At 38.8% G+C, this 26,188-nt stretch overlaps 1 protein-coding gene and 1 long non-coding RNA gene across 2 annotated transcripts in view; one reads left to right on the top strand and one right to left on the bottom strand.

Annotated features, from left to right (window-relative positions):
- The window catches only part of COL4A4 (collagen type IV alpha 4 chain), a 68,119-nt gene that overhangs the window by 36,176 nt on the left and 5,755 nt on the right, over positions 1-26,188 (top strand). The window contains exons 19-42 of the mRNA XM_061452995.1: positions 282-446; positions 1,001-1,093; positions 1,423-1,586; positions 2,758-2,830; positions 4,111-4,217; positions 4,671-4,854; positions 5,638-5,706; positions 6,803-6,907; positions 7,430-7,648; positions 8,542-8,703; positions 9,351-9,521; positions 11,158-11,301; positions 11,960-12,067; positions 12,240-12,418; positions 13,599-13,662; positions 14,615-14,689; positions 15,151-15,258; positions 15,592-15,699; positions 19,485-19,556; positions 20,336-20,464; positions 22,342-22,449; positions 23,320-23,475; positions 24,144-24,242; positions 25,427-25,558. Of these exons, the coding sequence (XP_061308979.1) occupies positions 282-446; positions 1,001-1,093; positions 1,423-1,586; positions 2,758-2,830; positions 4,111-4,217; positions 4,671-4,854; positions 5,638-5,706; positions 6,803-6,907; positions 7,430-7,648; positions 8,542-8,703; positions 9,351-9,521; positions 11,158-11,301; positions 11,960-12,067; positions 12,240-12,418; positions 13,599-13,662; positions 14,615-14,689; positions 15,151-15,258; positions 15,592-15,699; positions 19,485-19,556; positions 20,336-20,464; positions 22,342-22,449; positions 23,320-23,475; positions 24,144-24,242; positions 25,427-25,558 (2,994 nt within the window). The remainder of the gene's footprint in view (positions 1-281; positions 447-1,000; positions 1,094-1,422; positions 1,587-2,757; positions 2,831-4,110; positions 4,218-4,670; positions 4,855-5,637; positions 5,707-6,802; positions 6,908-7,429; positions 7,649-8,541; positions 8,704-9,350; positions 9,522-11,157; positions 11,302-11,959; positions 12,068-12,239; positions 12,419-13,598; positions 13,663-14,614; positions 14,690-15,150; positions 15,259-15,591; positions 15,700-19,484; positions 19,557-20,335; positions 20,465-22,341; positions 22,450-23,319; positions 23,476-24,143; positions 24,243-25,426; positions 25,559-26,188) is intronic.
- On the bottom strand, positions 12,403-15,068 carry LOC133269018 (uncharacterized). The gene is made up of 3 exons (XR_009743265.1): positions 14,607-15,068; positions 13,615-13,741; positions 12,403-12,706 (listed from the first exon to the last, which is right to left on the bottom strand). It is a non-coding gene; the product is annotated as an uncharacterized LOC133269018 (long non-coding RNA).

Raw genomic sequence — 26,188 nt, forward strand, 5'->3', positions numbered from 1 at the left:
AAAGTTACAAAGGAAGGTGATGACAATGACTTTGCTCTGTATAAGGAGCTAGTCCGGAAAAGAGATAATGGAGAGAAGAAAAAGCATTTGAAAGTCTAAAGCAGGAGCCTTTTTTCCTGGGAAAAAAAACTAAAGATTTACATTTGTCTTTTTTTTTTTTTTTTAATATATAGAAACTATTCTTCATGACAGTTCTGAACAGCCTATCATGTCTTCCTTAATATCTTGTGGTAATAGTTTACATGAAACTGTATGGGCCATATAACAGAATTGTTTTATAGGTCTGCCTGGCCTGCCAGGAGTAAGTGGAGCAGCAGGACCTCAAGGTTTTCAAGGTGACCCTGGTTCTCCTGGAACAGGTGAATCAATCCCAGGAAGATCTGGATTTCCTGGACCACCAGGCCTACCAGGACAGCCAGGAAGACAAGGCTTACCTGGACCACCCAGTATGTTCAACAGCAATTTATATGGGAAGAATATCATTCTGCATATCAATGGATTCATTGATTTTGTTGGTCTCACAAAAAACAAAAAAGTGAAATTTTGACAGACACATCAAACTTAACATGTGATATAAAAATGTTTTTCCTATTAGTTTTTGATCAGTGAGATTTCAAGATTTTCAAAGTTTTGTGCATGATTCAAACCCACAAAGTAACATACATATAATAAATCCCTAAAAATATATCACCTGAAGTTAAAATCACAGCAAACTGTGGAGGAACCCCAAATCAGCTTCCTTTAGTAAAGACAGGAGTCACAAAGTTCTGAAGTAGAAAGGGGAAGAGCTAGTGGCAATGAAAAAACAGGACATTAACATCAACTCTAGCCAGACTGACTCTTATAGTATGATCTATAAGCAGTGATTTGTAAAGCATTTCACAAGATACTCTACCTTTTCACATGAGGATAACAGGATAAGGAAGAGGAGAACACATGGCCTAAGCTGTGGAAACAGTCAACCTGAGTTATACTAGCTTTACAATTTATTTTTTCAAAGGTGTGATCTGTACTGACAGAGGGATCCCTGGAGAACCTGGAATAAAAGGTCAGATGGGCCTTCCAGGAAGAAAAGGGGAAAAAGGAGAAAAGGGTAAGTATGCCTGGAGAGCAACAATTTGAGAACTTTGCCAGGTGTATCAGACCTGAATTTGCAAGAAGTCTATGTTAACTTGGAGGATAAGGCCCATCAAAGTGTAGAATTAAACGGCCTGTTGGCACTGGGGCGTCTAAGTCAGTAGAGTCATGTCAGCACAGCAACTAATCAGCACTGTAAAAAAAAAGTGATGTGCTTCATTCCTTTGAAGACCATAATGAGAAAACAGTGGTCTGTGCACTACTCACACAAAATAAAAGGTTAGTATTATTTTTTGTGCATTAATTGTGCAACTGTTTCCATGTAATTTTGATATTTTTATGTAGGAAATCAAGGCCTCTGCGCTTGTAGTGCTGGTCCTCCTGGTCCACGTGGAATGCAAGGACTTCCAGGTACTCAAGGAAGGAAAGGACATATGGGATACCCTGGAAGAGATGGAGAAAAGGGTGACCCAGGCCTATCTGGTGCAATGGGGTCACCAGGACTCCCTGTGAGTAGTTTTTGTGAGCTTCAGTAAATGAGTAACATCAAGTTACCACTTACACAGAAGGCATTTAAGCAGAGTGGTGGAGAAACTGCCCTGGAAAACTATCTGAAAGTTTTATCTATTTTTGTTTATTATAGGCATGCTGAAAGATGCATTTTATTAGCTTCTATCTGATTTCCCTTGCAGGAGTAAGCAGAATCCCATGGGACAGAATCCCATGCTGCGTTTGTGGGGTGGTGAGGAGGCTTAGGAAAGCTGGTGAATGGGCATCTTGTTTTGTTTTGACTTGTTTCTCTTTTAGTTTTGAATACCCATTGTTTTTCATGAAAACACAGAAGATGCACAGATTGCTCCAATGAAGATGATTTTCAGTTATTTCAAAGGAAAGCATTTCCAGCAAAACCTAATCAAGGCAAAAAAATTGCATGCCAGCAGGTCAAGATGGATTTTATGTCAATATCCACTGGGGGGTGTACAGAGTCTGAAGAAAAAGGAACACTTTTTCAAGCATTTCAAGTCATTTTTTAGTTCCCTTTCTTAGAAAATTAATGGAAAAGCTTAGTTTATTTGGTATGTTTATTTTATGAGGCAGAGCATATACAATTATGATAGGTAAATAGCACTCTGCTTGGAGAACTCAGAGCACAAATTAGCATAAACATCTAGAAAAGAACTTCTTTTCCCCTCTAAACTTGTCAAGTCATAGATTCTGCTATGTAATTTTCTACTGGCAGCTCTGCAGGCTTTCTCTCAGCAAAAAAAGGACAGCCTCATCTGGCAGCCACCAGGTTCCAGAGACTACCTTCTGTGTAGCCTCGGAGGATTGTGCGATGAGGTCTGCAGTGGGAAGAGTTTATGAATCATTTGTAACTTTATATGCTTGCATTTAAAGCCACAGCTGTATATGGCCATGGACACAATTATTCTAGCATTACAGTTTCTTATAGTTGTGCATTTGCTAGAGTCAGGCTGAAAAGGCCAGAGACCATTACACACCTCTTTACAGATGTCAAAAGAGGTAAGCATTTCTTTTCGGCATCCTATATTTGGTATTGGTCTGGCTGTGGGCAAATAGTGCATGAACAAGAGATAGATCTCAAATTTTCCTCTCAATCCCCACATTGATTCCTTGCTGGAGATAACTGGCAATTTTACGTTTTTTGTCAATTGTAAGGGGCCACCTGGTTCTGCTGGACAACATGGTGAAAAAGGAGAGAAAGGTGATCCAGGAAGAGTTAGAATAAAAGGTAAACACATGTTTCATCATTAGCTTTTTGGTTTCCTATACACTGCCCGAGCAATAGTGTGGGAAAACCATATTCATCTACTCTAATAAAGTCATTAGTTTAGTAAGTTACTGAAGCCTAGAAGTCATGTATATCTAAACTGCTTTCTTGGTACCATCTTGTTCATTTTCTTCTTGCTAAGCACAAGATCAACAGAGTGTTATGTGCTTTTTACTGTATGTCTGAGCTGTAAAACAGTTTTAACAGCTTGTTATTAATGCTAACAAATGACTTTACATGTCACATGATTGATAACCAGGGTCTTTCAGAGGTTTGTATAGCAAAGACTAAGCAGAATACAGTTATTGTGAAAGCAAAAGAAATATTGTACAGCAGCCACCTCTTGAAGTGCCATATGCCAGTAAACCTAACTGTTATCTCAACTAAAACCACCAACATCCTCCTTGGGAAAAACTCAAAGTCTCAATGGCTATCCAGATTCCTGTTCCTAATTCTAAAAATTGTCCTTGATCAGGCATTGAAGAGAAACAATAGGCCACCAGTTCCACAACTGAAATTCTTACAATTAAAACAGATCAAAACCTCTCCACAGTTATGGTTATGATTTGCAAAAGCAAAAAAAAACAGAGAACAACAAAGTACAACAATCCGATGGCAAAGCTTAGTTAGAAATGCTAAGCTAATTATTCAGACAAAAGATTGTCCATCTTATTGTTTGTGAAAAATTAGCTTAGCTCTGGATGCCTGTGTTTGTTTACAGATGTTGGAGCAGGGCAAAACATTTGCTGTTTATTTACAAAGCATTTCTTGACACAGCAAAATGAATTTTTGGGTTAGAATATTTTTATTGTCCTTTATGCAAAAATTACATTTTCATAAATATCAGTGCAAGAGAAATCTGGGGGTAAATAAAACTAAAAACCAGAACAACCCTTGTGAGAATATTGATTCAAATATTCTGCATCATATGGCATCGCTATACCTTAATTTCAGTGAAATTAAGAACAAAACTGAGTGATTTGAATAACAAAATATTTTCACTCTGTATATAGCGTGAACAAAAGCCACATTCTTTTGATGTCTGTAAACAAGTCTTTACAGACAGACCTGTTGTTCCACAAAGTGTCTGACTATGTACTGCCTTCCTGAGAACTGGATATTATCATACTGATGTGATGATGGTTACTCATTTACCTGAGCAAAATTACCTCTCCCCCTCCACGCTAAACTTACTACAGTTATTACACCATTTTTTCTTGGGGTTTTTTAATTTTTTTAAGGAGCAAAGGGTGAAAGAGGTCCTGCTGGGGTTCCAGGATTTCCAGGTCAAAGAGGTAATGATGGCCGAGATGGGGAACTAGGATTGCCTGGGGAAAAAGGAGCTGAGGTACGTTTGCCTTTCTCAGATTTTTTTTTTTTTTTTCATTTCAGTTAACATATTATCTTATCAAAAGGCCAGCTACTTAATGAAAAGTACCATTTTAGTCCAAATTCTTAACACATTAATTACTTCTATCATTATATGTTAGCCTAGACCAAAACCCATAGTTTTTATCAGTTGAAAATTTCCTTGGAAGTATTACTGTTTATTTTGATATTCCTGAATGTAATTTTTGCATACTCTGTGCCTATATTATGGGATCAGGAAGACCTAAAAAACCACAAAACTCTACCTTTTGTTCCTATTGCCTCTGAATATTTAAAACTACTGCTATCATCCATGTCACTTAATTGTGGAAGAGTGGTTTCTCTAAATAATTGTCTAACACGGCTTTTGATAATCAAAGAGAGGAAAGAAATTAGGTCTTTTTATTTCTTATCAACAATTTCTTTCTTTAAGGGTGATTCTGGAGTACCACTGCCAGGTGATAAAGGATTCCCTGGGGTCCCAGGCCTTCCTGGGGTAAAAGGACAAATGGGATTGCCTGGTTTTGGGTTTCCTGGCCCTCCAGGAATCAGAGGCAGCCGTGGAGACTTTGGTGATACTGGTAATATTGGGCCACCTGGTCCAAAGGGCCAGAAAGGTAATTTGAATGTTTACATTAAGAACAAAATAACAAAACACGTTTGGTAGCATCCATTACAGTTTCATATGTATTCTATACAGTGTTACTCACTTATAGTGAAAATCAATTTTGGCAAGCTCAGTGGTCATGTGAATTATGGCCACTGAAAGGTACAATATTGTCAGCATTTAGCAACAGACACTAGCGAGACTATGAATTGCTAGAAGCCTTAAACCTGCAAAGTGCCACTCGGAGTGCACACTGTCAGAGGAATTATTTTCTGGAGTGAACAGTATTCCTGAGTGTAAGGATTTGCAAGGCAATGTTTTTTTGCTGAAGGAGCAGGAAAATACAGCTGACACTTCAGGCTTGGTCTGTTTGGTTTTGTTTTCTTTAAATCCCTACCAAAATTAGAAATAAAAAGAAATCTATACTGATAGCAATACAAATGAACCAGAAACATACATAGAATTGAGATGAAAATATTATTTCTTCCTTGCAACAGAGTCTATCATGAAGACAAATTTCTGCAACAAGTAAAAAAAAAAAAATCTTTATCTTAACAGAACACAGCTGTATTTGAATCATTACCAATATTCTATACAAAATAAGTGTAAAAAATATATTTTAAGATACTACATCAAACCTTAAGTAACGTGCAAATAGCAATGTGCATAAAAGTCCCTTCTCTTTGCCTTTGCACATCTAGTTGGTTACTTCCACAGAACTATTACAGTAAATGTTAAGACTCCATTTATTCTAAAACCAAGTATGTCACTTTCTTTCTCCCTCTTGCTTCAGGTGAGACTGCCTACATTACATTACCTTACCCTGGAAACCCAGGTCCCCCAGGTTTTAAAGGCGTTCAAGGTATGTTTACAGATAGAATTTTGGGGTTTAACTAAAATAGAGCTTTTAGTTGCTAATTTAAAAAGAAGCTATCCTAGAAAGATACACTGTTCTAGTTTTTCAACAGGTATATATCTCAAAATGTAAAACTGCAAATACACAGGAATATACTCATCTAATAGACACACGGGCCAGATGGCTGCAGCTTGCGTGATCAAAAGGTGTGCAGGCTGCCTCCACAGAAATGATTAAATGACGGTCACTTGAAACTCTGTCCTGCCTCAATTAAAATGCATGAGACAGTTGGTAAAATACGCAGATGGCTGAGTCAGATAAGACCTAGAATATGTACATCTGGACACCAGGGGAAGAAAAAGTGTGCAAGGCAAAGATATGCTGCAAGTCTGTAATTTCTAAAACTGCTGCTTAGGGCAAGTTGCAATTGAGCCCTGAAATCTGAATACTTACTACCAGTACTTCAACTTGTTCAGCTTAATTTAAATTCAAAGAACTCATCCAGGAACTGGCAAAATGTTGCTTGTGATCACCTCCAAAACATTTGAAATACTCCGGAAAATCCTCATCAGAATAAATGGAGTCTGATACTGGATTTTCAAGATGCTTAGCACGGTATTACACAGTTCTTTGACATCAGTATTGTGGGTGGTAGCCAAAATTTATACAGACATGAAAGAACAGGGATTAGCATACTGAGCTCATCTGCACCATTCCAAAAGCAGCATGTAGCACAGAAGAATGTAAGAATTTGAGTTGACATCTGCCATTCACTCGATGACACTGTCATTAATGTCAATAGGTTAATATTGTTTATGTCCTGTAACATTAAAATGTTATAGGAGACATGTTTTTTTCTAATTTACTCTGGTGACTTGCAGGCTGAGGTTTATAGATTAGGAAACAAGTCCATTTAGAAAAACAGCAAACATGCATTTGGTTGTGACTTGTGTGGCCGCTCTTGCCCAAAATATTAGAAGCAGATGAAATCCACTTGTCTTCAAAAGTACATGAATTTGCATGGGATAAAATGCAATATTTTTCCTTAGGTCACACATTTTAGAGCTCTGTCAGTTTTTACATATTTTCTTTCTGTTTCCAGGACCAAAGGGTTTAAAAGGACTCCCCGGTCATCCTGGACCAAACGGCTTTGATGGGCAAAAAGGCCATCGAGGCAGGCCAGGAGCAGGAATCCCTGGGCCAGAAGGTAAATTGTGTTTTCTCAATCCAGGAGACTGCTGGTCAAGCTGTAATGCGTAAATGCTGGATAAGGTCGCTAACATAGTAGAAAGGATCAGGGAAGAGCATTTCATGAAAGCTAATGGAAAAGAAATCCTTACCAGCTTCCCTTTCCTTCCTGCAGCATTGCAGGTGCTGCAACAAACTTAAATTTCAGTGTCCAGAGAGGAACTATTCTCAGAAAACTGAAAACAAGTAGTATCATTTTAACAAACAGATTGAACTAAACAAGAGTAAGAGCACACAAGATAGATGCTGCCCCCAGGGAAACCACTGCCACTTCCTATAAGAATAATTACCTCCTTCAACTCTCATGTGTCATTAGCTGTAAATGAGAAACCTGAAACTTAATGTATGTTATTTTTTGATGCAAAGTCATAATCCTGGTTAAATTATAATATTCCACAGGTTTTTTGGGAAACAAACAAACAAACAAACCACAAACAAAACTGAATTATGCGTTATTTGAATTTAAAAATTGTATCAACAGGCTTTCGAGGCAAAGTTGGTGATCCTGGTGATGAAGGTGAAAGAGGATCTACAGTTGATGGTAAAAATGGCCCTGCAGGTCCACGTGGCATAGATGGTCAGAAAGGTGTTGCAGGTGATGTCACATATGGTCCTCCAGGAATCCCAGGCAACAGGGGACTGCCAGGACCCCCTGGTGCACAAGGAGCAAGGGGTGATCCAGGCATTCCTGGGCCTCAAGGTATGAGCCAGTTTTTATAAAGCGTTTCCATGTGTCCAAAGAGGAAAATCTGTGCAAATTTGGTCCTGATTCAGATAAAACTTACTCTTTTACCTGGATCCATAATGGTGACTGTGAATGGTATGCCCTATTTTTCATTTACATTTTTACAGTTAAGGTTGACCAGCCACTAAGGAGATCTGCACTGCAGGAAAGGGAGGATGCTTTTACCCAGTCTGTGGAGTAACACTGCAGCTTCCTATTCTTGCTACTGTTACTTGCTGCCTGGCAGCCATCTGTGTTTAGGGCCTCCTGCTATACCATACAGACAATCCCTACATCAGACTGTTTACTTAAATCTGAAAAGACTGGCAAAAGGCAGTTGAACACTCAGGGAGAGAGAGGTTAATTTTTTTGCTCAGAGTTCTTCAATGTAAACCTCAATATCTTGTGCACTACACTGGTCTTGCTACAGATGTCTCCATGGTGCCACTTCCCTCTTCATAGTAGATACTATTGATTCCTTTTATAGGTCTTCCTCTTCCCCAGCCCTAAGCAGACACACACCCTCCTCTGTGCAGCAAATACCTATAGAACTGACCCCAGTGCTGTGCAGCTCATGCAGGCTAGTGAGCTCCTTCCATTACGCACTTACACATCAGAAACTTGCTTATTGATCCATAAAGTCATCCTCACCTAGGGACGAGGGTTGAATTTTTATTTAGCTTAAAGAAAGAAGCTCTCCACATTGGCCAATTCTAAATTGCAGAAGAGCATCAATTTTCACAAGCTGTGCAAAAATAGAGGATAAGTGAGATATTGCAATAACTGAACATGTAAGTTTAAAAATAACAATTAGGAATTCTGATGGATGGTAGTGGAAGTAAATATTTTACAATGTTTTTTGTTTCCAGGACAGCCTGGTGTCCCAGGATTTACAGGTGCCAAAGGTTTTAGAGGACCAGAAGGTGATATAGGAGCACCAGGCTGCCCAGGCTTCCCTGGTCCACCATGTGACACAGGCTTACCAGGGCCACCAGGACTTGTAGGTGTCATGGGCCTGCCAGGACCTCAAGGTACACAACATCCATAAAGTTGTCTCACTGCTCTAAGCTCTGCACATCTTTTCTAGGAGATTTAATAGCATGATTTTTGTGGCTGACATGACAAATATGTCCATGGGAGCTGCTCATTAGTAGGGGTGTACATTAATGTTTTACACATTTGTTTAAACTCAGGGAATGTACAGTGTGCATATCAGACATTTCCCAACTTCACTTCCCTTTTTTGCACTGTTCCTTAACTGGCCAAATCACAGTGTGTTCAGTTAAGTAACAAATGGAAGAGTTATCACTTTTCTGTTGCCCTGAGTAACTTAACTGAGCTCTTGTCATTACTGTAATACTTTTATCTTCCTTATTCTTAAATTAAAAAGATTTTTAGGGATAGCTAGGGGACATATACACCAAAAGTATTTACAAATTAGTAAGGATTTTTCACAGGGAGCTTCTACTCATGTCTCTCATTAAAGAAATACAAGAAAAAAATTTCAGGTTAAAAATCTGGGCAGACCCAGTACTCCAGTAGTAAAGTTTCCAAGTTATTTTGCTGTGTTTGTTGATATTCAAATTTATACCAAAAGCTATCACTTTACATTTTTTAGATACAATTGGTGAACCCTTGTCTTGCATTTATATACATTGGTTAAATCTCTTGTTCTTAGGCTTACCAGGCTTTAAAGGTCAAAGGGGAGACAGGGGCCTAGCTGGGCCACCTGGAATCAAAGGTCTCAAAGGCTCTCCTGGCTCACAAGGTCCCCCAGGTCCTCCAGGCTCTCGAGGACTTCCAGGACTTCCAGGCAATAAAGGACCACCTGGTTTCCCAGGAAAAGCAGGTATGTTAAACATCCTGCAAAGCACTTTGTCTATAACTTCTGTTGTAGAGGGAACTATTTCTACTGCTGTTAAAGCTAAGAAATATTTTGCACCCTCCTCTCTTTCCAGCTTCAAGAATAAGACCCTGCAGCAGGGTAGAGGCAGTAACAATAGCATCCTCTGTTCTTTCTCTTACAATAAAAACAAAGGAAATAGTTTGATGCATCTTGGTGCATCCTGGTGCTTTAGTTGTTTTACAGCCAGTCACAACTGGTGTTCCTCAGGGCCTGGTTCCGTTTAATGTCTTTATCAATGACAAGGGAATCAAATGCACCCTATGTTTGCAGATGACTTGGTGAAGAAGAGTGTTGATCTGCTTGAGAGTAGGAAGGCTCTACAGAGGGATCTGGACAATTCATGGGACAGGGCTAATTGTACGAGGTTCAAGAAGGCTCAGTGCTGGGTCTTGCACTTGGGTCACAAAACTCCATGCAACACCACTGGCTTGGACAAGAGTGGCTGGAAAGCTACCTGGTGAAAAAAGACCTGAGGGTGTTGGTTGAACATGAGCCAGCTTGTGCCTAGGTGGCCAAGAAGGCTAACGGCATCCTGGCTAGTATCAGAAATAGTGTGACCAGCAGGACTAGGGAAGTGATCATCCCCCTATACTCAGCCCTGGTGAGGCTACACCTCAAATACTGTGTTCAGTTCTGGGCCCCTCACTACAAGAAAGATAGTGAGTTGCTGGAGCATGTCTAAAGAAGGGCAATGAAGCTGGTGAAGGGTCTAGAGCAGAAGTCTTAAGAGGAGCAGCTGAGGGAACTGATGTTGCCTAGTTTGGAGGAAAGACCTTTTATTGCTGTCTACAACTACCTGAAAGGAGGCTGTAGCAAGGTGGGTGTTGGTCTTTTCTCCCAAGCACCAAGCTATAGGACAAGAGGAAACAGCCTCAAGTTGTGCCAGGGGAATTTAGATTGTATATTAGGAAAAATTTCTTCACTGAAAGGGTTGTCAAGCATTGAATCAGGCTGCTCAGGGAAGTGGTGTAGTCACCATCTCTGGAGGCATTTAAAATATGTGTAGATGAGGCACTGGTTTATTGGTGGAGTTGGCAGTGCTATGTTAATGGTTGGAATCAATGATCTTAAAGGTCTTTTCCAACCTAAATGACTGATTCTATGAGTAAGTGGAGAAATAGCTTCACATTATGTGTAATACTTAAAAAAAATGTGAGCTTAGTCCCAAATCATCACTGGCTAATGTGCAAGATTTCTGAATAACTATAGCAAAATCCTGGTTTTGTCTGTCATCTGGACATAGAAGTCATGATTACCTGTAGCCATATGCAAAATCTGGTGGTGTCTTAGACTACGCACTGTACTTAAGATGTTGGGAATAACTGCTTTAGTAGTAAATGTAGCCTAAACCTCCAAGGGGGAGGTAGCAGGGAGGGAGAAGATGCTTGGTTCAAGTCAACCTGGATTTCAAGACAACTTTGATCTTGGAATGAAGCCATGCTCCATTGGTTCTCTAGCTTTGCTGATTTCCTAAGGAGCCATTCTAAACTCCCTGCCTTTTGCTTTATACTCCTCCTTAGAATATGACAGGAACAGCATAGCATGCTGAATATGTAAATAAAGCATTTAATATTACCAGGAAGCAAAGGGATTCAAGGACCCCAAGGATTCCCAGGACTCCCAGGAACACAAGGCCCAATGGGGATCTCTGGTGTTAAAGGAGAAGAAGGAGAAATGGGTCCACCTGGGCCTAGTGGAGATTGTGGGGATATGGGAATAAAAGGTTTGTAAAAATCCACTTCATTCTCAAGTTACGTTACTGCTACGTTTGGTTTCATTCCTAGTGTGTTAGGAATGTGTTTACTTTTTTCTTCTTGCTGTAAAGATATATTCGCTTCTATTTTCAGAGATACTAAATATTAAATCCTGTTAATCTCACAAATGCATAATGAAATATAATGAAAGAAAAATAAATTTCACTGAGATCAATAGGTGCATTTAACACTAAATTAAACAGAGTTAATCACCTATTCAAATAAACCTTGAGATTTGTCCTGCACACATCTGAAACTTTAGATTTTTTTCTAGTTTTCTATCATATTGTTTGTGTTCTTTAAAATCTGTAAATATTAATGTAGGAAAGACAATAACCATCTCCAAGGTGCAATCACAGACAGTACACTGTGAAATGGACAATTGCCATCTTTCATATTCCAGACAAGAAGGGAATAATTCTGATTTAGCATCACATGGGTTACTACTGAATCAACTAAAAAGCAAGAGAAGGGTAATAAATTCTGTTAGTAGTGAGCCTGCTGAAACAACTGAGAACTGCATTAGTATTTGAAGGCTTTCTCTGTTAGGGAAGTTGTTACTAAAATTAATTTTCAGGACATGTCACTCATAAGGATTTACTTCCATTCCATATGTTTGGCTCAAAGGTGAAAGAGGGCCTCCAGGAGACAGTGGCTGTATTAACATCCATCTTGAGAAAGGACAAAAGGGGGAACCAGGGTTTCCTGGTGAGAACGGATTTAGAGGTGAAAGAGGTAAGTTCATAAAGTAAAGCCCAGCCTTATATTGTTTATAGATACTTAAACTAGCAGTCTAGTTTCTTTTGACATTTACTAAGGCAATACACATAGTGTAAAAGCATAGCTATACGTGTCAAATAATGGCTTGACTATATTGGTCATTATCTTGTTCTGCAATTAACTTCAGGTGAAAAAGGCAATACCGGTTTCAGAGGCACCCCAGGATTTCCAGGGAAGAATGGTGTCCCAGGACTGCCTGGTGACCATGGTGACACTGGATTGATGGGGTTTCCAGGATCACAGGGTTTCCCAGGACCAAAGGGCTTAAAAGGAATTACGGGTTTTCAAGGACAACCAGGTGACCAGGTAAACAAAGTAGTAGTGAAATGTCCTGGACTTTTCAGCTATATCCTGCCTCCAAAAAATATGATGAAGGATTCTATTGTATTTACCCATTAGATGTACTTACTTACCCATTAGATGTTCCTCCCCAGAAGAGACTGTCAGTATAATAGGAAAGGTAAAAACTCCCTAATGTAACAATTCAATGCCTTGATTACCTTTTAATCAGAGTCAACAAAGGGCCTCTCCCCTCTTCCCTTGCTGCATGCTGTGATTTTGTTATATTGCCACTTAGCGCAAGTCCAGGCTACACTGCACAAGTTTCAGGGAGAGGAGGGAGGAAAAAATGGATGCACAATCAAGTCATTAACATCTTTCCTACAAACAGATTAACAGATCACAATCATAACACAGCAGCAGCACAAGTATAAAATTAATATACAGCTGCTTCTTCACATCTTGCTACATGGAGCAGCCAAGCCAACAGACAAGAGAGAACAAGAGTCTTCTGTGCCCACGTTGAAAATTTGCACCAAATAGAATCCAGGCAAGCAGTATTGCTCAAGAATAAGTATGCGAAACCACACATGTATCACACATGGATGTAAAGCAAAATTCTTCACTGGCTTCTATGCTAGGTAGACAGGCAGTGAGATTACATGAAACATAAAATCACCGTTGCTTTTCTGGTAAATGGATATTGCTTGGCTTGGATTGTCTTTTATTTTTTTTTTAAGAGATAATCTTTGTTTTGCTGATTATAGGTCATTATTCAAAAGGAAAAACAGATAAATCTTTATATTTTTACTGTTACATCACAACATATTTCTGGTTAATGTTTATAGTAAATTTGGGATGCATACAACAGTATTTGGTACATTTTTATGGTACCTTTTAAATCAAATTACTCAAGCCATCTGTGGGGAATTTAAGCTGCTCAAGCCAAGACTTATCATAAACTGTAAAAGCACAAATTCCAAATGATTACCAAGTCTAATCTACAGTTTCTTGGAAGTCTTAATGGTCAGTGTTAGACATAAACAAAGACAGCATGATGATTTTCTGTTGAGCTGAAGATATAGTTTTGCTATTCATATTAATTGCTGATCTGTTTACCTGTGTAAGAGAACCAAATGTGCTTATAGATCATTCCTGCTACACATATGTCAAACGCTTTTATTTTGTGTTTAAAAAAAAACAACAGGGTGACCATGGCTTACCAGGAATCCCTGGCAATCCAGGACTGCCTGGCCCAAAAGGATCCAAAGGTAATTTATATTGACATGCTTTGGAAAAGAGCACTATTATTAGGATGCATATGCTCTGACAGATGATGGTGAGTACTTACTAGAAAAGAGAAAATAGGAAAGGAGGGAAAAAATTAAAACATGAAGCTCATTAGAAACAAGTCTGACCTGAGACAAAAAAAAAAAAAAAAAAAAGAAAAAGTAAAGAACAATATTCAATATAAGGAAAAGTTGTGTGAAATGCATTGAAAACAAATTTTCTGGAAAACTTATCCTTAATGCAAAAGCAGAAAATAGCCAATAAAGGTGGGGATTGCTATGGCAGGAGATTTCTAGCAACACTTGAACTTGGTATTTCCTCTTAACTGTTCACAACAAAATCAGACAATGAAGCTGAAGGCAGCATGAATAGGTAGGAGAGGTCAGACATTTGAAGAGACATTGCAAGGCAAAACCGCTCAGAATTATTGATTCTGTGATAAACAGGAATTTCAGCAAAGACAGAAAGAAGGAGGTGTGCTGCCTTTAAGTCCCTGGTTAGTTAGTCCCTGAAAGGTCTTTACTGGGTAAATAGACTCACAATGTATTGATTTTGCGCATCCTCACAAACCTATGTAAGGAGTTCTCTGTTTATTAAAGTGTTCTAGGGATTTTATGCAGTATCTTTCTTTTTCAGTATACGCTGTCAGTATTGCAAAAGTTCCCGTAATTTTTGTTTTTCTTTTTTTCATTATGGAAAATTTTCATTAATGCTGCCCTGAGCCATACTAAACAGAAACTGAGTTAGTACTTTAAGACAAGCTGAGCTGGCAGATAATTTGCATGTGCCAAAGCATTTTTCATTCGGTATTCTCTTAGTCCCTTGTACAGCTGTTAATATCTGTAAATTATCTGATCTTACAAAATTGTCCAGCTTTGATTTTGTGGATGAAAAGAGTATTTGTACTAAATAAAACTCATTGTACCTCTACAGGCAAGAGAGGTGACCCCACTCCTCTGATTGGTACACATGGTCCAAAAGGGCATACTGGAGATCCAGGATTACCAGGTACCTCTGTCTGATTGAAGAAAAAATTGGATTTAAGAACTTATCTTCTCTAAGTTTTGTTAGCAGAAAAGGAGCTCTGCTTCCTGTGCACACTGAGGGCTATTTTCTGTAGTTATAAACCCAAGGATTGGAGAGGCATCACAGTGTGCAATATGGCTAGCGTGAAAATGGGAGGTGTAGCCTACTGTTGTCTAGTACAGCACTGATGAACATACCAGTACTTACCAGAATAAAACCTGGCTTAACTATATCCTACCAGTCATTTCTGCTCTTTCAGATATCACCAGAGAGATCAGAAAAATTCATTGCTAATAAGTGGATGCAAGTATCTGAAGTATTTAAATAACATTATTTTTCTAGACAAGAAACTTACTGAACTTTTATATTTTTAAGCTTATAATAAGATGAACAATGGACAAATTTAAAGAAATAAATGCCAGGTATTTCTTTTGTTCTTTAAGGACTCCGTGGATTCCCAGGAGAGAAGGGTTCACCAGGTATCCAAGGGCAACCGGGAAGACCAGGATCCAAGGGTGACCCTGGACACCCAGGAATACCTGGACTTCCAGGTAATGCTGAAGTTTAAAAAACAGTGCCATGTAATAGCTCTAGAGATATGGAACAGGAAAATGCAGCTGAGGATGCACCTCTGAGGAGAAGGCTAAAGAAATCAGAGATCATACGAAAGTGTACTGGAACCTGTTTCAGTACCTATAGACAGCAGCAATAGTCTGCTCAGAGTCTCAGAGTGTAAGATCTGTCAGTTCTTCATACATTCCCACACACTTTCAGGTACCTCTGATTAACAGAGTGTGCTGCATAATACATCAAAAAATAAAAATCAACAGCTTAATAGATTTGCATATTCACAGGTTTGGTTGTTTTTTTTTCTGTGCTCTCAGGAGCTACAGGTCCTCAGGGATTGCCAGGAGAACCTGGAGAAAAAGGGAAACATGGAATTTTGGGACCTCCAGGACTGCAAGGATTAGCTGGATCCCAAGGCAGAAAAGGTAAACAGTATGCAGTGCAGTACTACTGGTAATATAACAGCACCCGGCATAAATATCCTTTTAGCAGTGAAAATAGAAAAGGCCTGTGAGCATCATTTTGATTCTCTGCTCTTTTAAACTATAAGAAGAATTAAGCCAGTTCTCATCACCTTTTAAAAGTAACATAAACGCTATCTAGAAACTTGGACTACATTCAAAAATAGGTATAGAAGAAGGTAGAAACAGATTGTGGCTCAGCTGATATGATAGCAGAAGTTTAGGACAGAAAAAGGAGTTTGCAGTAATTCAGATACGTCACTTCAATTATGCTGTGTTCTACCTTCTCACCATGGAGTGCCAGTGTTACTCTACCAGCAGACTGCTGTGGACAGTTCTTACAAATTTGTTTTAACAAATTACAACAACTTGGGTTGGTTTTTTGTTGTTTGTTTTGTTGTGGTGAGTTGTTTGGGTTTTTTTTGTTTTCTCCATCCCTGGCAAAACTAGGACATCTCCAAAACCTGATTTTTTGGTGGATTTAACAGAGAAATATTTCCTCCAAATCCTGATTTACACTTCTCACAGTGATTGTTATGATTAGATTGAATAGGTCATCTGTACAGTTGAGAACATTATTAACTTTTACTATACACAGAATGATACATAAAAATTATAAGTTACATTAATACTTCACAAAGAAGGTAATCAACTACATAATTTGTACCCTCTCTCTGTAATAGTGTGCTTTACAACATGTTCCTGGACAGGAAAGATAATTTATTGACCCATACATAGAAATCAAAGTAAAGTAAAACTTGGGGCTATGATAAATGGTTAGAGAACAATAGATAAACATTTTCAAATTCAGCCTACTGAAAAATTTAAATGGAAAGAATTTATGATTGCTTGCAGTCATTAAGTGGTGCTGATTTAAACTGTCATGACAGATTCCTTGCTAGTGCATAGTCTGCAAGAGAAAAGTCTTCCTTGTTGCAAACAATATTTTCTGTAACAAAAGCAGAGTTCTGCAGTGACAAGGGATGTCTCAATCGAGAGGGGTGAAAAAAAAAAAACCACATTCTTCCTCTGAAAACCTAAAGCAGATGGACTCTTCTTGTTATAATGGTAAGGCACTTCTGCTCTATATTGTGCGGAAGTTCTCAAGGAAACATAACAAATTAATACATATGCTGCAGAGGGAAAAGGTCAGTTCCAAATGGCAGTTTACTAGAGACCAAGTTGCCTACTGAGTCTTAGTATCCTATATATTGCCATACTGCCAGCTTAATTGAAAAGAAGGTTAACACCTTTGAAATTATACCCAGTAATGAAAACTGAATGGAATTTGTATTCCAGTTCAATTGGTGAATATAGATCTTACTGCTATTTTCAACAAAACATTGTTGCTAGCATTAGAAGTGAAATGGTTAATTGGCTGTTCATTGCTAAGTACATGGCCTTGTTAGTCTAATTGCTTCTCACTTACATTAAATGTCTTGTGCCTTGAAGAACTAGATTTAAAAAAGAGATAAAATTAGTTAAACAGCATCTACCAAAGCATAATCACATTTTCTTTATTATATAGTTTTACTAGTTAAAGTCTTAGTCTGGCAAGCCTTACTGTGTGTGTAATTCTTGATGAAGCAAGTAATATTAAGAACACCAGAATTGCTTGTGTGAGTAGAAGCTGAATTGGGCTGTAAAATACAGTAACAGTGGTTCATGTATAGGTCAGCCAATTCAGCTGTACTTAGAAATATTGGACTATAGCAAACCAAAAACCTAGAATTACAAGTGCTGATATTACAATGGATTGTTGGCAAATGTGTCAGAAAGCAAGTAAACCAAACCATCAGTCTTGCCTGAATGAGCTAAAGATAAAAAAAGTTTAAAATGATCACCTGGGTGCCAAAATAGTTAGGAGTTCATAATAATTTTAAAATACCATTGTTAAATTCCCAAATTGGCATGCAACTCTTACATAAATTTGAAAACAGGAACATGCCCAAAGCACAAGCAGGCTACAGAAAGCAGCATTGAAACTCAGAACGTCCTGAAAAGTTAAAGAGCAGTTGCTTAAGGGCATAGAAGATATTACAGGCTGTATTACTAGTGGTTTTGGGAGTTCTGGGGTAACGGTTGGACTTGATGATCTGAAAGGTCTTTTCCAACCTAGTTGTTTCTATGATTATATATATATATATATATATATATATATATCCCCCATATTATAAAGGGGATTACACAAGAGTATATTATCAATGTCCTGCAAGTTTTCAAACAATCTTCTGGATTTAAATTTTATTCCAGACCAGTGTTTGCTATAGGCTGGATTTTCCTCCTCCCCTTCTTTCCTTTCATTCCTTTGTTAAAATTTACCTAAAAGAACACAACAGTTTCTGAGAACAAAGCTGTGGGGTTATTTTTGGTGTATCTGTTAGGAAAAATAAAAGGGCAGTAAAGTTTCCTTTCTCAGATGACGCATTTTTGAACTAGGGACCTTTAAATTTGGCAGGTGAAGCAGCTGAAGAAAGGCATTTGTGTTGCTGTTCCTACAACAATTTGTTGCTGTGAAATTTGATCAGCTTATAGACTTTGAGAAAATATATCCATTCATATGTGCTTAAGTAGAGCAGTAAATTCTCCCATGATTCATGCTTTGCACATATAGCAGCATGCTGCAGGACATGCTAGGATCAAGCACAGGAACTAAAGCGGAGAACCAACATCATCTATGCCAGGAAGCAGCTAGACAGGGAAAAGGAAACAGACAGAAAGATAATTCACACTTGTGGGAAAAAAATCACCACTGCATCTAGACTGGGAATCCTACATGGCAGGGAGAGGAATTGGTGGGGAATGAAATCTGGCAAAGATAAGCAGCAGAAGTGGAGAAGGAATAAGCACTAACAGTATTGTTCAACTTCTTGATGATCAGTAGCACTCTGATCTGTCCTCCTGAGGATCAAGAAGCACCTCAAGTCTATTCCTCTGTCTGAAACCTCTTTGAAACCTACTGCCAAATAATGCACCAGTTTTGCCAGACCTGTTCCTATCTCCAGGTGGTAGGCTGCCATCTGCATTTTATAACTGTACATCTTCACACTTAATACTTCATTTATGCAATTTAGGAAACTGTAAAGTGCTAATGACATGGAGATATTTTTCCCTTCACTGCAAACAACAACCTCAGGTTAGTTCAACATTGTAAAATCAAAAAATGCCATCTATGTTTTTACTTCTTGTGTTTTAGCAATTTTCAGAGAAGTGCAGATTACAAAGCAGGGAAAAGAAGCCAGGTGAAAATTTACCTTCTTTCTAGTGCGGCTAGATTAAATTGCACTTACATTTGGAAAAGAAGCTGTAAAGAAGTTCCAGCTTTAGAGTTGTTTTAGGTAGTGTCTGCATCCCAGTCACCAGCTAATTTCAGACTAGTTAATCACATGTAGCAGTAGTAGTCTAGCCATAGACACAGTGTTCACTATAGAGTAAAACAGCCCATGCTGAGCTGCCTACTGCTAGCTGCAGTATAGCAATACCTACGATTAAAACGTACATTTTCCAATTGCTTTGGTTTGACACTGTCTCATGATTTATATTTTCAGATTTTTTTCACATTTTCCTTTCCAAAAAGACTGCACTCAGGTGCAATGTGATCTCATCTTTAGTTACCAACAAGAATTACAAAATACCTTGTCTTGATCAATATTGGGTGCCAGGACAAAAAAAAAAAAAAAAAAAAAAGTCCTTAATTGTGACTTTAAAGGATTATTGTGGCACCCAGTCATACCTGTAATACCTCCCAGGTCTTCCTGGACTGCCCGGACTGGATGGCTTGGATGGACTAAAAGGTCAAAAAGGTTCTGCAGGAGCTCCAGGTAAAGAAGGGAAATAGCTACGTGGAACAGAAAACCTTCTCTTAAATGACTGAATGTGTAAGGAATGATGCATGTTATTTTGATACTTGCCTTGCCCAGAAGATATCATTAAGGCTTAGACTAAATTTTCAGTCAAAATCTGAAGTGTGCTTAAGGACACACCTGCAGTTATTTATGGGGAAAATTTTAAAACTTCCATTACTCATATAGTTCTGTTGGAAACTTTCAAGGTTGTTTATAAAATGAAAATGCTCAGTGCAGATAATTCCAATGAGAGCCAAGTCACCAGGACTTTTAATATGTAAAAGATAAAACTAACAAATTAAAAGGAGACTTATGAAATCTCAGTCCCATTGAAGTCCATGGGAGTTGTGTCACAAACTGAAGAGGAACCTGGATTTCACTCTTGTTGATCTGTTTGCAACTTTCAAAAGGTACTTTTGAAGCAGCATTAAAAAACAGTGTTCGCCACATAGCTAGAGATTACAAAATTGTATGGATAGGAAATCCAGTCAGTTTACATGTCAAGTTACAAACAATAATGACACCATGTAAAATAATCCCTGAAGAAAAGCATTAAAGTGAAGAGATTCCTTTCTTTGAAAGAGATGAATTGGGGCCAGATTCAATAAAACTATATCCAACTTTCAAGAGATAACCAGAAAAATAGCACTAGGCAACCCCTACAAGGAAGAACATCTGCAGCTAGTGTTTTTATTCCACACATCTGTATTTGTACTCACTGTAAGATTTATGTACATAATTGTTTTCCTATAAAGGTCAAAGTGAAACAGGGCCCCCAGGATACTCAGGAGAACTTGGACCAAAAGGACACAGAGGTGAACCTGGATGGCCTGGTATTTCTATTCCAGGCCCTCCTGGAGAAAGAGGATTCCCAGGATTCCCAGGTAAGAAAGGGTTTTCTTCTTCGTGGTGCCCTGCAGAGTTGAAATGAAGCTCATATAGGCTCTTCCCCTGGTTAGTATGAGCATTAATACATACATAGGAGATTCTCTCCCTGAAAACATTTCTGTTGTAATAACATGCTGATGTTTCCGGAGTAGATACAAAGACCCCAGTATTTGTTGTTTATTATGTAATAGAAAATGATGACTTGGACAGACTCAGGGAGCTGCTAGGTGGGGTTGCCTCTTGGGAAAACATTTCTGAAGAAAGAGAGCGCAAGAGATCTGGTAGACACAGAAATATAGTACATCTATCAACTATTCTGATGCAAATTCAAGATGGAACTGTATCACAAGATTGCTGTGGTTCTTTAAGAGCCTAGGTGATATAGAAATTGCATGGAAGTAGCAAAAATCAAGTGTTTGAAGAAAGGTCACTAGGAAAGTTAAGAGATTGGAGCATCTGTCATATGGAGAGAGGCTGAGGGAGTGGGAATTGCTTAGCCTCCACAAGGCACCTCAGGGGAGACTTTATCAAGGTTTTAAGTACCTGATGGGAAAGACATGGACACCGACTCTTCATAGTGCTTTCAAGCGACAGGACAAGAAACGATGAGCACAAACTAACATAGATGTAATGCTGTTTAAATATAGGGAAAAGTTTGGTTTTCCCTGTCAGGGTAATTGAATACAGACAAGTTATGAAGTGTCCGTCCTTGGAGATACTCAAAGTCCAGCTGGACAGACTCCTAGGCAACCTGCTGTAGATGACCCTGCTTTGAGGAGACTGACTAGAATGACTCCAGAGGCTCATTCGAGCCTCAGCAATACTGTGATTCGCTTCTATGACATTGGCTTTTGTTGTAGTTTAAACACAGTCAGCCATAAATCACGCAGTCGCTCTCTCACTCCCTGCCCCCCTTTTTGCCCTCCCCCTACTCCCGGAGGGATGAGGAGGAGAATTGAAAAGAATGCAACTCCCACGGGTTGAGATAAGAACAGTCCAGTAACTAAGGTATAACACAAATCACTACTGCTACCACCAATAATAATAATGATAAAGGAAATAACAAGGGAAGAGAATACAACACCTCATCATCTGCCGACCGATAACTCACGCCCCCCACCTGACCAAGCACCATCCAATACCTAGTCCAACCCCACAGTGTACTAGCCCTTCCAGGTAACTCCCAGTTACATCCTGGGCATGACGTGCTGCGGTATGGAATACTTCTTTGGTCAATTTGAGTCAGGTGTCCTGTCTCTGCTTCCTCCCGGCTTTCCCTCCTCCGTGGCAGAGTATGAAACACACAACGTCCTGGGCCAGATCAAACATTTTAGCGTTATCAGCTCTGTTCCCAGGCTGAAAGTCAAAACACAGCTCTGCACCAGCTACTAAGAAGGAGAAAAATATGACTGCTACTGCTGAACCCAGGACAGCTTTGCTCTACCAAACCTTGCCACAGTGTTACATAACATAGAAGAAAAACAGTGGTGAGGTGAATTATTGTAAGATGAAGACACTGTCTTATTTCTTAATTCAGTTACTAAATCATGAACTGGGAAAGTCAACAGAGTGGTGCTGTTGAAGAAAAGAAGAGATGTATTAACATCTCTAAGATGTATTAACACTGCTTGACATAGGATGGGCAAGGCCTCCTATGGTATATGGTTTTCAGCTTTGACAAATTAGGGAGAACTCACTAGAGAGTAAATGGAAGCATGAGATTTGTTTTTTTTCTTGTTTTTTTCTTTTTTTTTTTTTGTAGAAAAAGCATCTTCATTAGCCTAATCACTGGTATATTTGGTTTACAAGTGAAAGCATACATTACCTCTGTGACATATCAGCATTTTTCTAGTTACTAACTTATTTCCCTTAGGTAGAAGAGGACCTGTTGGACCCACTGGACCTATGGGAAGATCTCCTGATAGTGCTTCTCCTGGTCCTCCAGGTGATCAGGGACCACCTGGTTTAGATGGCATCAGAGGTATTAAAACTAAAAATACCAAATTCAATCACGTAAAAAGCCACTGAGGCTACTGGAAGTCACCGGGTTGCTGTCTGTGGAACAACATATAAAAGTGCATAGGGAACAAAGAAACCAATCAATACTTCCATGAATACACAGAGAAGTGAACACCAGAGAAAGGATAAACCACGGATCTCCAGATTCCATTTTTTGGCCTGTAAAGTAATTCTGTACAAGTCATGTTGCTACAGCATACCAGTTTCCACCAAAGCAAACAGGAATAAGATGGCTGGCTCCTCATCCTAGGCAAGAAGGATAAAACACATTATCCAGAGCATGCCTTTGTTGGTAAACTTGGAAAAAGCTTTCCAATTTAAATCCAGCCCTGGGAAAGTTAAGGCTGGACATTCTTTTGTAAGCATTTATGTAGACTGCACTTCTGTTACAAGTAGGGGTTGTCAATTCCTATCCATTCCTCAAATGGAGCCCTTTCAAGCTGTTCTGACCCCTTACATTAAGCATTATCTGAACCCTTCCTTACCCAGTACATGGACTTACTTCCTATTGGGAAACAGGGAAGGGAGATTAGAAGGGTAACCAACACTGTAATAAATATAGATAAACAATGTGTCAATGTATGTAACTAACTTGCTGCCTTTTGCTTGCACAGACTCTACATAATTTGGGGAGCTATTCTATTATTGTCTTCCTTACAATGCCTTAGACAAAGGCTAATGGTAGTATTGCCAAAAACACATGCAAGGGCTTTCCTAAATCCCAGAGGGAAGGAAAAAAAAAAAAAACAACAAACCACCAAACAATGGAATATGTCTCTTTTAGAAGTTAGTGCTTTGTTCATATATTAAAAATAGAGCTCTTTTCCCATAGGTCATCCTGGGAATCCTGGTCCTCCTGGAGAGACTATCTTTGTGCGGGGAGATCCAGGTGATACCGGTCATCGAGGGGCACCAGGTAATCCTGGGCAGCGAGGGCGACAGGGAGCCAGAGGTCTTCCAGGGAACGAAGGAAGAGAAGGCCTAAAAGGTATTATCTCAGACATTTTTAACTAACATCTGCATATATGCCCAGCCCTATGCAACTGAGCTTCACACACAGGGGACTGCCATTGTAGACTGAGCCAGACATTAGGGGTAGGCTGGACATTCATTGCTCTGCCCTGTTACCTACGAGTAAAACAAGGAAGATCAGTGTAAACTCAGATTCACATGTAGTGCTTCAACAACTTGTTGGAAGACTCCCCAACCAACCTAAGGATGAGGCAGTAAAACTTTTGAGTCTGCCAGATAAAGCAAACCTTGACCTCTCTGCAGAGGTATTGAGGTATGGAGAGGTATGGATGACGCAGATGTGTTTGAACTAACAGAGTCTCACATCTGCCCCACATTAGCTTTAGGCTTTCAACCGATTCTTTTAGTTTGAAAACAGGGATCTAGATACTCTGCTTCTTCCACACGCTGTAGAGAAGTCCTATCTATACCAAACCCTTCTCACCTCTAAAAAACTAAAAGTCACAGATTTTAATTCAGTTAAAGACTACAAAGTAAAGAGGGAAATGTGCACTTTCTGGGAGAGAACAGAGTTGAGCTGTCCCAACTGATTTTTGTTACTCAAGCAGCCAGACTTTCTCTTATTAATGTGTTCACCCTCTTGTGATGCAGCCACATGTAACTGCATAACTGTTTCCTTTCCAGGTCCTATGGGAAGCCATGGCCCACAAGGTCCACCTGGTGCTACAGGACAACCAGGAGATGAAGGTCTTCAAGGAAAACCTGGTCCCAGAGGTCCCACAGGTATTTATGAACTTCTTGTTCATTTTCACTCAGTTGTAACCATTCTCTTTCTATTGATGCATAATCTTACTAATGTACACTTGCATCAAATTAACACAATCTCAGAAAAAACTTCAACTTAATTGATTTCTCATGCGAGTTGTATAAAAATTTCTGAATTACGTTTCTAATGTCGCACCATGTAAGTGATTTCAGTTCTCATTCCATTCTTTAATTTACATGTCTGAAACTTGCTTCTGCCTGCACTACGATGGCCGCAATCTGCTTTCCATTTTTCCAATCCTTCAGGTTTCACAGGTAAGTTCATGACTATTGATTTTTTTTTTCATGTGGGCTTCCTTCTGTATAGATACATTCTACTCTTCTTAGAAGGTATTCTTGGCTTAGCTACTAGAAACAGAAGGTACTGCAAGAAAAACATAGTTCTAATAGATTTTTTCACATAAATAGCTAGCACTTAAAGGTAGATCAATGTCATGGTAGTGCTACATTGAGAACTCTCAGCTGTGATGTCAGTTAGACTAGTAAAACACACTTGTTTCTAGTTATCTTTTTGGTGCTTGGTTGTTACACAAGATGCTTTCTAACCAGAAATTTAGCAAACACTTAAACTGTAACACTGGATTACTACAAACACTGAACTCTTAATCTGACTAAATTGATCTGATTCTGCTTTTGTTCCAAAATGCAAATAGCCAATAGCTCCCAGTAACTTTCAATACATAAAATGTGGCCATTATTTTTATTATTATAATTATTTCAAATGGAGATTGTGGGTTAGCTGCTTTGGCCTGCTTATTATCGATGGTTTTGCAGTCACATAATAGGCAAAGTACCATAAAAAACTGTGCTAAGGTGTTTGTACAGAAGTTAGGTATAGACTTTAGGCTTTAACACAAATCAGTTTGTAGGACATTAAGGCAGAAACCGTACACCAAATATTTGAAACATATCAGCTAGCATGTACTTACTAACATGTACTTGCTAGCATATACTTTCCATGCTGTTAAATGCTGTGCTAAAAGAGGAAAATTAAAAGCAGTGAGACTTAATAATTTAAGATTTTTAAATACTTGAAGCATACACTCAAATAGCAAAATCAGCTAACAGTTATGTTGTTTTTTTTCATGTGGGAGCTATTAACCAGTCTTCTGTCTAATTCACTTTCCTGTCATACATTCAAGGTGACCCTGGTGAACCAGGAAAAACAGATGATTCGTGCCCTACAATCCCAGGGCCTCCTGGGGAAGCAGGGCAAAGAGGAGATGACGGCTCTGCGGGATTACCAGGGCCTATAGGACATCCTGGACCTCAAGGTAAGCTTTCATTTTGAAAGCTTGCATGTTTGTGTTAGCCATTTAGACAACAAATTGAAAAAGATCAGAAATGTCAGCGTTGCTTCTCTATGTTTTACCCTCTCTCTTCCCCTTAAACGCTTATAAGAATGTAGTGGGCTCATTAATGCTGAGGATGATGGATCAATATAGCTGAATCAGGCTGCCTGAGCCTGTCTGCACTGCATTCCCTTTTCCTAGGCCAGGAAGGGAAACAGAATCAGGCACTGTTAAGAAAGAGTTCAGTTTCAGTGAAATATCTGGGTTTACATATCTTAATTTATTTGCCAATTATAAGGTATTTCTGGGGTTGAATTGTTGTTTTTCTTTTATATATATGTATATAATTTATATAATTTAATTTTATATATATATATAATAAAACCAGTTTCTATAAAACCAGGTGATACAATGATAGATACTTGCACTGGATTTATGAAAAAAACACCTAGTAATATTTTTTGTTTCATTAAGATACCAGTATTCAAATTTTCTCCTGGCTTAGAAAGCAAACTGGAGGTTTTACTTGCAAAAGCAATGTGTATTACCAGAACTTCAGAGTACGTGAGCTTTAGTGAAATACCTACGTGACCAACATTGAGAAGCTGTTAA

The sequence above is a fragment of the Pezoporus flaviventris genome, unplaced genomic scaffold (assembly GCF_033815535.1).
Source record: "Pezoporus flaviventris isolate CSIRO_AGI_PZ_B2104156 unplaced genomic scaffold, CSIRO_AGI_Pfla_v1 ptg000013l, whole genome shotgun sequence".
In the NCBI taxonomy this organism is placed as follows: domain Eukaryota; kingdom Metazoa; phylum Chordata; class Aves; order Psittaciformes; family Psittacidae; genus Pezoporus; species Pezoporus flaviventris.